This window comes from Canis lupus, chromosome 11 (assembly GCF_011100685.1).
Source record: "Canis lupus familiaris isolate Mischka breed German Shepherd chromosome 11, alternate assembly UU_Cfam_GSD_1.0, whole genome shotgun sequence".
Classification (NCBI taxonomy): domain Eukaryota; kingdom Metazoa; phylum Chordata; class Mammalia; order Carnivora; family Canidae; genus Canis; species Canis lupus.
The window spans coordinates 1,668,866-1,683,378 of record NC_049232.1 but is presented as its reverse complement, the minus strand read 5'-3'; the positions used below and the strand labels follow the sequence as shown (position 1 = coordinate 1,683,378).

General features: G+C 47.1%; 1 protein-coding gene across 1 annotated transcript in view; it reads right to left on the bottom strand.

Moving 5' to 3' along the window:
* Positions 1-1,236: 1,236 nt before the first annotated feature.
* GFPT2 (glutamine-fructose-6-phosphate transaminase 2) overlaps positions 1,237-14,513 on the bottom strand; it is a 41,363-nt gene continuing 28,086 nt past the window's right edge. Inside the window, exons 11-19 of the mRNA XM_038551713.1 lie at positions 13,434-13,529; positions 13,258-13,355; positions 12,882-13,002; positions 10,591-10,748; positions 10,320-10,434; positions 7,246-7,373; positions 5,147-5,314; positions 3,921-4,082; positions 1,237-2,138 (exon numbers count right to left, since the gene is read on the bottom strand). Of these exons, the coding sequence (XP_038407641.1) occupies positions 2,094-2,138; positions 3,921-4,082; positions 5,147-5,314; positions 7,246-7,373; positions 10,320-10,434; positions 10,591-10,748; positions 12,882-13,002; positions 13,258-13,355; positions 13,434-13,529 (1,091 nt within the window). The 3' untranslated portion in view covers positions 1,237-2,093. The remainder of the gene's footprint in view (positions 2,139-3,920; positions 4,083-5,146; positions 5,315-7,245; positions 7,374-10,319; positions 10,435-10,590; positions 10,749-12,881; positions 13,003-13,257; positions 13,356-13,433; positions 13,530-14,513) is intronic.

Genomic DNA, 14,513 nt, shown 5'->3' with positions numbered 1-14,513 from the left:
AGAAGACAGAAACCAATGCTGGTGTTTCCAGCAAGATTTAGGCCTGGATAATCTGTGGGAAAGTCTGGAGGATGTGGCTCAGAGAATGCCACCATGGCTCCAGGGTGCCTGCCAGCTCTTCAGAAGTGGGATTCTGGAGGAGCCGCAGGAAACCTCTGCTGATGATTGCCATTGCCCAGAGCACCGGATGGTGGGGGAGTTGCAGGGAGCTAGTCATAGTGTGTGTTTTGGGGCTAGTGGCCATAGCAGGCCCTCCTTTCTGCTGAAGCCATGCTTCTCTCTGCTTCTATCAGAGGAGGAATAGTAACATAATTTCTCAATAACATGATTTCTTTTTTTTTATTTTTTTTTTATTTATTTATGATAGGCACACAGTGAGAGAGAGAGAGGCAGAGACACAGGCAGAGGGAGAAGCAGGCTCCATGCACCGGGAGCCCAATGTGGGATTCGATCCCGGGTCTCCAGGATCGCGCCCTGGGCCAAAGGCAGGAGCCAAACCGCTGCGCCACCCAGGGATCCCAATAACATGATTTCTAAACTACCTTCCAGACCTTCCATGATGCTTCTCCCTGGTGGAATTTAACTTGGAAATGTAATTCCCAGGTTGCAAACCTCTATGACACAGGGGATAGCATAGAAGAGGGAAGAATAGTTGCTGAGTAGCCTGCAGGTAATCCCGAACAGAGGTCTGATGGGATACTAGAGCTACTCACACCAATGAGTGGTCATGAAGAAACCGTTCAAGCCGTCTGGGATGGCCACTTTCATTGGGAGCCTAAATTCTGACCCCTCAAGCTTTCAGAACCCTGTCCCTGGCTTCTTATCTTCCTGCACGATTATATTAATAAAATTGGTCAGTTATTGACCATTTATTGACCATCATAGTTAATAAATGGACTCATGGAAAGAAAAAGTACAGATCTGAGAGTTTCACCCCTGCATGCTGCCTTTGGGTTCTGGGCAATCCTCCTAAACAGCACCATGTGGTCCAACCCCTTCCAATAGCTGTTCAGTGGATTCAACCAAGAGTCCCAAATAGCTTACATTTTGTTCGGTCCCGCAAAATAAATACTCATTTTCATGCTAGAAAGCACGCAGGTTACAGATGTGGGGACGGTGACACTGGCTACCCAGAAACAGGACTCACCCACCAGATACTGTGGATTTCCTGTCCTGAGGAGCCCTCAAGATCCAAGTATATGACAAGCAGGAGATTAACAAAAATCCAAACGCATAAACCAAAAAAGAATTGTACTGTCTTTATTATCTTAAAATTGCATAGTATTTTGATTGTGCACGCTTTTAAATAGAGGGCAGGATAGCCCACTTGAAACTACTCTCTTGCATGGGATATTTCAAGCTGTTTTACTATAGGTCGGAGCAGGGACCAAAATGCTGCCTGGGCTTAAAAAGAACCATGACCAGATTGAACAGAAGTTGGAGAGTCTGGCGGGGGTGGGGGGAGGTGGGGAAATCTATAGGAGAAGAAATCATTGAAAGGCATTGAGATTTTAAAGGGATTTCTAGAAGGCATAGGGCAATGGTGGGAGGGCTTCCCTGACGTCAGGGACAGGATTCAGGGAGAGTCAAGAGAGGACAGGAAATCTGGAGGATGGAGTCCAGAGGGGCAATGCCTTGTGTTCAAATCTGAGATGAGTGTCCCTGCCGGGAGGCTGGGCCACACAGTTTGGGAGATGCCTTGGCTACAGAAAGCCACATACTAGAAAAATAACTTAAAGGCTATACAATCATCATAAATATTTTGTCTTTAAAACTAACTAGTGTTGGTTAAAAAAGGTTCACAGTTACTCTGAAGAGAGCTGTGTCTCTATTGCACAGTAGTGGGAAAGTCTGCTCTGATCCCCATGTGTAAACAATGATTCCCTTCTCCTCTGGCAATTTCAGGACACAGAGAAACAGTATCTGCTGTAAGCAAAGCACTTGGGTACAAGGCACGTGGAAGCCATCAAGCTCTACTGGGATCTACTCGGAACACACAGAATGCCCGCTGTTCTTCCCACGTGGGCGTCCCTGAGGCAGGCCTTGAACCACATACTATATAGGTGGCAGGGGCCTCCTCAGCCTCTGGTTCTCTATTCCACAGTTACGGACTTGGCCAGATTTCTGGGGAAGTCGACCTGAAAAGATAGAAAGTAAGCGCTCAGGACTCCACAGATCTCAGCAAACATGCCATATCATACAGCCTCTTATCAGAGTTCTTGAAGACAAGGACATGGGCTTCCTGGTCACCTTCGACCATGAGCTCCCAGAGACCTACGTCTTGGAAGTGCTTCCTTACTCTAGAAACTGCACTCAACTATGTAATGTTTAGTTCATTCAATAAACATTTAGTATGCACCTAACATGTGTCATTCTGTGTGAACACTTTTAAAAGGATATGATTCATGCTATTAAAACCAGCTGGCTCAGTCTGTCCTGTTAAATACCTGTTAAATATTCACTTTTCTTCGAAGGATACACACTAAATCCACAAGACTTGTTTTTGGGGTGGGGGTTGGGAAGAAGAGGTGATTAGGAATGGTTGACAGGGCACACTTCAACTCTATCTGCAATGTCTTTTTGTGACAATAATGTGGGGGGGGTTTTGTTGTTTTTTTTTGTTTTTTGTTTTACAAAAAGAAACAAATATGACAAAATGTTGGCCCATGGCAGTTCTGGCTATGTACACCATGAGGTATTTGTTACATTATGTGTGTGGTTTTTTTTTTTTTTTTTTTGGTATGTTTATGTATCTTTAAAAGCTTCTCAAAATAAAATTGTAACAAAACTTCTATTTCTTTACACAGCGAATTATATGCTTTTATACACTTGCGAGTGAGATCATAAATTGGTTCTTTTCTGGAATATAAATTGACAATATGTTTAGGGAGTCTCAAAATGTTGAATCATTTGCCAGACTGAGGACAAATCTTAAATGCGGGAGGAAGATATATGTGCAAAGATGTTGACTGCAGTTGTGATTTGTGCAGATATTCCCCCCAAATTAGCAACAGTTTAAATAACAGAAGACTGGCTAAATCACTGTTATAATCCATGCTGCAAGATTGTGTTGGAGTATCAACATGAACCCGTTATTGTATAGGGAATATTGTCAATGTTGCTTACAATAAGTTCAAGATATAAGGAAATGCTTATAAATATATTTAAAAGGAAGATGTAAAATGCCATCCTTGGTAAAATCTCAAAAAAATGTTTAAAAATTCACATGTACAGGGGGATCCCTGGGTGGCTCGGCGGTTTGGCGCCTGCCTTTGGCCCAGGGTGCGATCCTGGAGTCCCGGGATCAAGTCCTGCATCGGGCTCCCGCATGGAGCCTGCTTCTCCTCTGCCTGTGTCTCTGCCATTCTCTCTATCATGAATAAATAAAAAATAAAAAAATCTTTGGGGATCCTTAGGTGGCTCAGTGGTTTAGCGCCTGCCTTCAGCCCAGGGTGTAATCCTGGAGTCCCAGGATCGAATCCCATATCGGGCTCCCTGCATGGAGCCTGCTTCTCCCTCTGCCTGTGTCTCTGTCTCTCTCTCTCTCATATAAATAAATAAATAAATAAATAAATAAATAAATAAATAAATAAAATCTTTTTAAAAATAAATAAATAAATAAATAATAATAAAAATCTTAAAAAATTCACATGTACAAGGAAAAGACTGAGTAAATTATTAAATGCACTAATTAACGTTGCTTCTCTGGGTGATGAGTTTATAGCCTAATGAAATGGTCTTCATAATCTTGCAGGTCTCACCTTGCTCTCAAGGGGTATAAGTTCATTTGAGAAGAGAGTTATTTTAAATGAAAAAATTTCTCCTATGAATATTTACACCAACTGAGCACTTAAGAACAAAATCAAGTTCTGGGGTTATGTTTTTCCCCTTCGGTGGGTTCGGCGCAGTTTTAGACATACATCATATCCTCGGAGAACAGCCAGGTGGAAGGACAGGAGCTGCAGTGGAATGACACTCAGGATGCCCTGGAGGCAGTCCACTGTGTGGGGCAGCTCAATCGTTTTATATGCGAACTTGGAACTCTCAGTGTCATCCCTGGAGCACAGTATAATCGGGCGACCCTAAAGCACAGAAATAGGATCAGGACATGCAGATTGTCTCTGAAAGAAGCAACCCCTCACACACAGCAGAGTTTCTGAGATAAACCTCATTGCAATGATAACAGTGATCTTTTGCTTTTGTTGCAATTATGGGAGGAGGTGATAGTGTGAAGGACAAAGTGTTTGATGCTGTTTGGTGAGTCTCTCTTGTTCTCCCCTGGTAGGATGATCGCCAGCCTATGGCATTCATCCAGCTCCCATTCGTTGAGTAGCCTCAATGAGCCTTCCCAAGGGCAGGGCACACCCACTCCTTATTCTGAGGGGACTCATAACTGAGTGGTAGAAAATAAAAACAAACAAGCCAACCACTATATAACGATGAATTCCAGATATGTGCCACAAAGGCAGTAAAACGTGGTTATATGACTGCAGGACACCAGTGAGGTCTGGGAAGCCCTCTCGAAAAAGGCGACATTTGGACAGAGACCTCAATGACTAGAGGCCAACTCGGAAAAGGTATGGGAAGTACATGGAGGGCAGAGGGAACAGCCAGCGCTAAGGCATGACGCAGAAATCAGCTTGGCATGAGGGGAAGAAGAAGAAAGGGGCCAGATAATGCAGGCTTGTGGTCACTACAGTTTTATGGGAAGCCACTGGAAGGTTTTAAGTAGGGACATAAAGTGATTTGTGCTTTATAGCTTCTCTCTGTCCACTGTGCTGAGCTCAAGGTCATTGTTGGACTTCATCTCTTGGTAACTTCATGAGCCCTGGTTAATTTCATGATGAATCTGGGGGGGCTCTGCGAGCTCCTACCTCCAAGGCACTCCACGCTTGGGATCCAGAATAGCTCGAGCCAATGTGGGTCACAAGGTCTCCCTGAGGACCCAGTGTGCACATGGCCACAGGCTGGCCAGCCATTTCTGAGTGTGTGTACCACTCATGAAAGGGCCTGGGAGAGAGTGTGTGGTCCAGCCTGCTCAGTGGCAGGACCACTCATTAACCAGCACTGGCAGACAGTGGGTAAGGTGGGCTTGTGTGGAAGGGGACAAGAAAGAAGGGGCCCCAGCCCAGCTGAGAGCTGTCACCTGGCGGGCTGTGATCTGCTGCAGGGCATTCTGGCACTTGGCAAAGCAAGGGTCCTTCATGATGACCATGATGATGGGCATCTGTTTGTCAATTAGTGCCAAGGGTCCGTGCTTCAGCTCCCCAGCCAGGATGCCTTCCGAGTGCATGTAGGTTATCTCCTTAATTTTCTGGGGAAACACAAGGTGGGGTCAGTGTGACATGGGGCAGAGGGTGGGCGGTGCTGGAGCAGATCAGCCGATGGGAGGAAGGGGAGCTGTGGAAGGGATGAATCCAGAAGCAGGGAGCTGAGGGCTGCAGGGCGGACGAATGCACCAAGTGGTCAACAGCACTGAAGGCATCTCACAAGGCTGGGGCCACAGGCAGGGGCCAGAGCTGGCTGCTGTCCAGAGCATGCACGAGGCCCAGCATGCAGCACAGCCACCACCCTTGGATGGACAAGTCGGTGCTGATCTGGCTCTCCCCTTCTGCTCTGTGGCTGCCCCTATGGCCTCCCCACAGTTCTAATTTGTAATGATTGTCATTCCCCCCAATTCTAGACCATTAATAATTTCCAAAAGGTTCCTCCAACTTACTTATGAAGCAAAATCACACACATTGGGTTGTTCCTAGATTTTCTCCCCTATGTTTAGGGAGATCTATTTCATTTCTATTCAGTTACCATCAAACCTATGTCACTGAACTGGTGAGTGTCAAATAAAATATTTCTCAACTCCCCCAGAACTATTAATTTTGGTGGGGGGACACTGTCAGGAGTGTGGCTCCACCTGGGGTACCACAGACGCTAGAGTGCCAGCCCCTAAGAGACCACAGAGGGACCATTGACAGGTGCCAGTAATATCGTAAAAACTTCTTTCTTCCCCCAAAGACTAATTTGGAGAAACAGCTCAATATGCATCTTTCACAGCACACTGGTGCTCTGCAGCGCCGCCCCCCCCCCCCCCCCGCCCCGCACCAGGCAGCAGAGGCAGGGGGAGCTGCACATGTACTCCACCCAGGCATTGCTCCTATTGTGCCCGGCCCCCGGAAGCAGCATGTCCAGCCCTCCACTTCCTTTGGTAGGGGTCAGAACCTCTATAGGTTCTGACCATAGACGCATGTGGAATTTGGAGCTCACTGAAGGTTGGGCAACTCTGGCTGGTGCCCTCCCACCACCACCACCACTTGTAAAACTCTCTGAATGTTTCTCTCAAATGGGGGTGACCTGGAAAGAGCAAGGACTTCTTCCCTAGGAAGAGGAGGGAAGCCAAGCTGGACCAGGGATGATTGATGCCCTTGCCTGGGCACCGAGTGCTCCCTCACCTGTGACACTGTCTCCTGTCTGCTTTGGCTGGCATCCCCATCCATAAGTAGCAAGCAGATAATGAGGTAAGAGCTGGCACTAGATTCTGCCCCTGGACAGCCCTGTCCGTCCTAGGGCTGAAAGCCCTCGATTTCAGCACCTGCCCATCCTCCATCAGCTCTCTTATTCAAGTTTGGATCTTCATTGACACAAAGTAGCCAGTTACCAATTTAAAAAAAAAGGCAGCCTGGCCTTCGAAGTCCATTCCTTGAGGATCTACAGCTCCCCTTGTAAGTTTGATGGCTAACAGGGAAACTCTGCAGAGAGCCCACCCCACAATTCTGATCTGCCCAAATCCTCCAACGAGGGCTGCGTGCGGTTCTGGAAAAACCTGAGGCCATATGGATCTGAATTTGAATCTCAGAATAATCACTCCCTCTTGAGCAAGATGCACTTTTTGGAGTCTTGGTTTCCCTCTAGGTAAAATGTGGACAATAACTGTCAGCCTCTCAGAAGATGCTCATTGGAGTATGACTGGGCCAGCGCAGATGGAACCTGGCACAGGATGACACCTCAGGAGCTCACCTGAGGGTGCCCTTCTCTTTTCTTCTCAGGAGACTGGGGCCCCCACCTTGGTGTCCCCAAGGCTAGACCAGCTGGTTTTGATCTGGTGCTTGATGCTGCCACACAGCCCTCCCTTTCCCTCGTCCAGTGCCCTGCCCTCCTTCCCACTATGTCTCAGTGCGTCTCCCATGCCTGCCCTCCTGCAGGGGCTGGTGGAAGGCGGTGGGGGGCGTGTGGCGTGCAGAGGAGGCTCACCAGGGCGCCTTCCAGGCATGTGGCATAGTTATAGCCCCGTCCCATAACCAGGAGCGACCTCTGTGTGTAGAGCTCCAGGGCCAGGTCATGAATCTTCTCATCCAGCGACAGCACTTCCTTGATCAGCCCTAGGTCATGAATACAGCAGAAGGGTGCCAATCACATAGACTTTATAGCAAGATTCACAAAGAAAAATGGTGATAAGACAAAGTTTTGAAACTCACATCACTTAATACCCTTGGCTTCCTTGCATTACTTTAAAAGGATTTTAAATGTAGATTATAGGAAATAAGTTATTAATAGCCAGGATTTTGTTTATGTTCATGCTTTCTTGAGCATGTAAGGCAAGCAGGAAGTGTTATTTCTAGCTCCATTTTACACGTAAAGCATGAGGCACAGAGAGGCTAAATCACCAGCTGGCTAGCCACAGAGCTGACACTCCAAATCAATGCCCCACCAATCCAGCCCATATGTTAACTCTGGAAACAATGTCAGTGTATGTTGGACCAGCGCTTCCCAAATTTTTTGCTCTCAACACTTCTTTGCACTCTTAAAAATTATTGTGAATTCGGGGCACCTGGCTGGCTCAGTCAGTTAAGCCTCTGCCCTCAGCACAGATCACGATCTCAGGGTCTTAGGATCGATTCCTGAGTTGGACTCTCTGCTCTGTGGGGAGTCTGCTTCTCCATCTCCCTCTACTCCTCCCCCCACTCATGTGCTGTCTCTATCTTTCTCAGAGAAATAAATAAAACCTTTTTAAAAAATTATTGTCAATCCTTAAGACACTTCATTTCTTTTGGTTCTATCAGTATCAGATTAGAAACTGAGAAAATTATAAGTGTTTTTATTCATTCATTTAAAAGTCTCAGTAAACTTATCATACATTTTTAAAGATTAGTGAGAATAATGGTATTGTTTTACATTTTTGTAAATCTTTTTAATGTCTGACTTTGTAATAAAGACATTTAGATTCTCACATCTGTTTCCTCATTCAGCCTCTTGTAATATGTTCTTTTGGTTGAAGTATAGGAAAAAAATCCAGCCTCCTACAGATTCATAGTTAGAGAAGGGAGGAACATTTATTTTTTTTTTAAGATTTTATTTAATTATTCATAAGAGACACACAGAGAGAGAGAGAGAGAGAGAGAGAGAGAGGCAGAGACACAGGCAGAGGGAGAAGCAGGCTCCATGCAGGAAGCCCGATATGGGACTCGATCCCGGGACTCCAGGATCACACCCTGGGCTGAAGGCAGGCACCAAACCGCTGAGCCACCCAGGGATCCCCAGGAGGAACATTTAAATAACTTTTTCAACTATTTGTGAATGTTCTTCCCTGATATTATATCCAACTCAAGAAATGGTAATTTCAGGGACACCTGGGTGGCTCAGTGGTTGAGTGTATGCCTTTGGCTCAGGTCGTGATCCCGGGATGCAGGGATCCAGTCCCACATTGGGCTGCTTGCAGGGAGCCTGCTTCTCCCTCTGCCTGCATCTCTGCCTCTCTCTGTGTCTTTCACGAATAAGTAAATAAAGATCTTTTTAAAAAAAAGAAATGGTAATTTCCTTTTTTATAAAATTGGTTAATTTATTTAAGTAATCTCTGCACCCAACATGGGCTTGAACTCACAACCCCGAGCTCAAGAGTCACATGCTCTATTGACTGAGCCGGCCAGGTACCCCAAGAAACAGTAATTTCTTAAAAGAGCAGTTGCAAATGTAGAATCTGAAATCATATCAATAAACTTTTCCTACCTTGTTACATTAAAATTTATTGGTCTATCTTACAGTTATTTAAATGGACGTTCTACATGTGTATAATTTTGTAACATTATGTGTTAGCCATTTGCGAAACACAGGTTGCCTGAGTTATGTAAATCTTCAAAAAATGGACACATTTTATCATAAAAATATTTTTTAGAAATCACATCTGTTAAAACTACTATGGCCTCATCAGAGATATTCATAATAGGTGGGAAGTGGTCTGGGCTTTGCATGATTAGATGGTGGCCTTCCCTCACTGCCTTCTCTGGGGTTTGCCCCTGGCCCCCAGGGGGGACCTAGTCCTTCCCTGTCTCTGGGAGAGGTTGCCCGATAGCCTTGTGACCATGGTACCCTGGCATTTTCTCCAAGTCAGCCCAGGGGTGAGGTCTGCTTCCTTTCAGGTTTTTAGAGCTGCACAAAGAAAACACAGTAGGTGTCTGTGCTTCCCTGGAGTGCAAGTATCCTAAAGAAAGGAGCCGTTGCTTATCTGGGCACTCTCAGGATGTCACATGGGCAGGGTACTACCACTGGGCCCTGATCAATGTGTGGAGAATGACTGAAACCATGGTCCCCTCAAAGAGCTTGTGATTTAGTGTCATAGACATTGCATCTCACTGACTACTACAGATGGGACCCAGCAAAACAGGGGAGTTTGGTGAAAATAAATCTGGGACAGGAAAGGGCTCAGGGCCATTTGCTCTTTCCCAGATGTTTGCTGAGCACCTACTGTATGCCTGCCCTGCCCAGACATCAGGCAGCCAGTAGTGATTCTGATAGATAGGATTATCTGCTCACTGGGCTGACATGTTAGTTGGGGGACAAGCCAGTACACAGGAGAACAGGTGATTTCAGATCATGGCATGTGCTATAAAGAAAAGAAATGGGCTAATCTTTTGTAGCTGGGATGGGGGACTAGTTTGGATGGCCAGGAAGGGTCCCAGGAGGTGACACCTGAACTCAGATTCGAATGATGAGAAGCCATCAGCTGTGTGGAGAGCTGGAGATAGAGGGTTTCTGTAGAAGAAAGGACCAGTGCAAAGGCCCTGTGGTGGAAAGAGCTTGGTATTGCTGAGGATCAGAAGGTCAGTGAGGCAGCCCAAGGAGGGAAGGGAGGGAGTAGGATGAAGTCAGAGGTGGCAGGGGCCCAGTGTGCAGGGTCCTAAGGGCTGGTGAGGAGTGTGGACTTTAATCACGGCCTGGGGGGAGCTTCTTGAGGCATTTCATGGTGACTAGGAAGTTCTGAGGGGGAGGAAGTGATTAACAGCATTGTTTACAGGAGACAGTCATACAGAAACTTCAGTTCTGGAACATACCAGGTAAAGATCGTAAACCTCGGATGATCTCTTGCCTTCTATTTTGCAGTGAAATCCGGTCCTCAGACATCATCAAACCAAACATCACCAGGGAGATGAACTGGCTGGTGTAAGCCTGTGGATAAAATGGTGACTCTGGCAGAGCAGGGGCGAATGGGAGCCTGTGGGACACGTGGGAGGAGGCACAGCACCAAGCACCCACACGCACAACCCCCTGCCTCCCCCTCTCCTGCTGCAGTGTGCTCTTGGGGGCACAGGTGGGAGGTGCTACCTTGGTGCTGGCCACGCCGATCTCCGGCCCAGCATTGATGTGGACACCGCAGTCAGTTTCTCGGGAGATGGAGCTGCCTACCGTGTTGGTGACGCCCACAGTCAGGGCCCGGCGGTCCTTACAGTAGCGCAATGCCAGGAGGGTGTCCGCAGTCTCACCTGCCACAGGGGTCCCCCCTTTCAGCCACATGCTCACAGGAGTGTGGCTGTGCCATCTCAAGCCCTTCCCCCCAGCCCCCAACTCACGAAGTCTTGCTGTCACTCATGCACCAATCGGGGCCCAGACACAGTTGGCATGTTCTTAGAAAGGAAGATCCACACTCAGCAATGCTTCTGGTTATTTCTTGGATTTGAGATTTGGCTATTTATGTGGCAAGCATGTTCCATCCCTGCTTCGCTGAACTCTCACGGCAGACCCCCAACCCTGGGGCCATTGGCTTGCTCTCCCTTGGAGGACGAGGTCTTCGGAGGTGGAGGGAAGTCGTGCCTTGCTCTCTTGGGGCCACGCAGCTGGGACTGACAGCTGGTGCCTACCTAGGTGAGCCTGGCTCCCAGTCTCCTTTCTAGGACTTTAAGCTGCCTTATTTGGAATGTGCTGAGATTTAACGTTTAAAAAGCAAGAATGCCCCTGAATACCATTTCTCAAATAGATCTTGTTTTAAAGAACACTTTTTGCAGTCTGCCAGTGCAAACTCAAAATTATTTTTATGATAAAGCTACTGAAATAGGTTCGCAGATAAGCCAGCACAAGAACCCTGTATTTGTAAGTCCCGAAACCTGAAGCTAAATTAAATATGATCCAATCAGAAAATTAAACCCGTCCATGTCCACATGGCCACTGCTCTTCTGCAGTGTAGGCTGGTGCTAGGCTGGTCCAGTCTTCATCTCCTTTTTCTCTTCCCATGTGTGTCTAGGGCACTGGGGTGTCTGTCACACAGCCCTTGCTCGGTGCCAACGGGGCTTAGGGCTCAGAGGCAGGGAGCAGGATGGCTCGATCTTCATCAACCCCCCTCCCAGTGTTTGGTGTTTTTTTTTTTTTTAACTTAAGGGCTGGACAAAAATGAAACTAAATTCTTTTTGTGTAGATACCCAGAAGCTGCCACTGCATTATTTTTACATTAAATCTCCCTCTTTGCTTTGGTTGACAGCTCCCACCCAATTCATGAAACATTCTGAGGCTCTGACAGGATCGCAAACCCAAAGGCAACACTGGCATCTGAAGTCATATGGCAGCACATGGCTCCAGGGAGTTAGCCAGATGGTGGGTGTGTCCGTATTGTTTTTTCTTAGTTTGTTATTGAAAATGGAAATGGTCTTAAAGGGACACCTGGGGGGCTCAGCGGTTGAGTGTCTGCCTTCAGCCCGGGGCATGATCCCACGGTCTTGGGATCCAGTTCCGCATGGGGCTCCCTGTTTGGAGTCTGCTTGTGTCTCTGCCTCTCTCTGTGTCTTTCATGAATAAATAAATAAAATATTAAAAAAAAAGAAATGGTCTTAAAAATTCAAATTGGAAACAGGATTCAAAGTCCCAGTGGATATTAGTGTATTGCTGTTAATGTTTTCATTGTGATAATGACATCAGGGTTATGGTTTTTTTTTTTTCTTTTACTATGTAGAGATACACTCGGAAGTATTTATGAAGCAACATGATGCCTGGGATTGACTTCAGGATAACCCAGTGGAGGGGACAGGTTAATGCGGATCTGCATGACACAAGCCCTGCCTGGCTGATCATTGCTGAGGATAAGCAATTCCTTAAATGAATCTCTACTTTTACAGAGACTTGGAATTTTCCATAATTAAAATGTTTTTAAAATCCTTCTAAAGGTCATAGAGAGTCCAGGCATATAGCCATGAATTACCTCCCTGACTCTCTGCCCAGCCCAACTAGAGCAAACGCCCAAGCTTAGTGTTTACTGAAGGTGTGGTGGGCCCTAACACCTGAGCAATGTCTCTCTATGTGTCCCCCTGCTGGGCAGCATGGGCACTGCAAAGCAGGCACATAGTTCTTAAAGTGACTCTCAACCGGCAGAATTTTGAAGAACTTTCTCCTCTCTAAATAAACCCAGCACACATAAATAAGCACTTTGGTGAGTGGTCCCTTAGGTCACCCCCATAAAACAGGATAGTAACTGATGGCTCTGGGGATTAAGTGACCCTATGCACAAGAGAGCTTGGCACATGGTCAGTGTGCAGAGACTTTCACTGGATAAAGGAGGGAGGAAGACGTAAGGCATATTACCAAGAGGTACATTACCCTGAGATGAACTAACACAAACCTGTCTTCTTTACCTGACTGGCTTATGAAGAAGCAAACGTCATCTCTGAAAACAGGGGTGTTCCTGTCCAGAAAATCACTAGCAAGTTCAACCATCACAGGGAGCTCAGTCAGTTCCTCCAAAACTTGCCTCGTCTAAAGCCAACAAGAATGAGGACCAGAGTTAGTCACAGATGCTACAGAGACACAGGCACCCCGGGTCCAGGTGGTAAGGGAATTGCAGGCATGCACCAGCCACCACGTGGGAGAAAGGCTTCGGCGCCAGTTCTCATGCTGGCTCACGGGCACCAGATTCAGGAGGTCAGACACACGATAGCATTTAAGACACATCTTGTTCTCGGCCACCGCTCCCTCCCCAACACGAACAAGGGCCCAGCGCCTTGCACTTACAGCCACAGCGGCATGGTAGCTGGTTCCACAGCCAATCACGATGAGCCGTCGGCAGCGTCGAATCTCCTTCAAGTGGTCCTTCAAGCCGCCCAGGAGCACTGCGGGACACACACAGGGCATCAGTGCTGACCCCACATGGGTAGGTGCATCAGCCCAGGGCACAGACCAGCGATTACCTGTGTTGGTCTCAAAATTCACCCGACCTCTCATAGTATTGAATACGGACTCCGGCTGTTCAAAGATCTCCTTTTGCATAAACGCACTGAAGTTGCCTGGTCAAATAAACATCAACAAAAGGAGTAAATTTTAATTTAGTTACATTACCAGCGCTTCACTTCCAACCAGGGTGAAAAGTCATGGAAGCAGTTAGTTGCAGTGACACACGTGGAGGGCGCTGCAGATTTCCAAGGGCCTCCCGGGAACAGTCCTGCTTGATGCTCATGGGGATAAGTGAGAGGGAAGCAGGTCAGGTAAGATCACTATTTCCACTTTACATATAGGACCCTGCAGCTTGAAGGAGTGAGGGAGGGAAGCGATAAGTATGTGGCTGCTCCTGCTGGGCCATACTCCTATTAGCAAGGCCAGAGGAAAGGAAAACGCTTTACTTCTAAAAACCAAGCTACTTACAGGGGTACAAATGGAGCAAGCCCAGAGAAATATGCAATTTTCTTCTGAAGAAATACCCTCCTAGCATCTGTATTTAAAGAAAAACCTTTCTGGGGGCACCTGGGTCGCTCAGTGGTTGAGTGTCTGCCTTTGGCTCAGCTCACAATCCCAGAGTCCTGGGATTGAGTTCCACATCAGTCTCTCTGCCTCTGCCCCTCCCCCTGCTTTTGTATTCTCTCTCTTTCATAAATGGGTAAAATCTCAAAAAAGAAAAAAACCCTTTTCTGCCACACATGCATTTCTAAGGCTCTGATCTGAATGGAGCCAGGTGATGTCAAAGAGATGATCTGGCTGCAGTGGGGTTATGGCCCTGACAGGTGTCGTGCCTGAAGCTGTGGAGGTGTCACAGACAAGGTAGGAATGTTTTCTGGGATACACAACACGTGTGACACCGAACACTACAGTGTTCCCTGTCTGCCACCTTCAGCAGAGACAAGGGAGGAGGGTCAAAGAAGAGCTCTCTGAGGGGGGTGATGTTTTGGGGTAGGTGATCAAAAGGAGCCAGTCAAGGGCAATGACCCCAGGTGAGAAGCGCCTGGCCTGCCTAAGTCACAGTGAGATGGCCAGAGAGGTAGGCGGGGCGAAGTGGG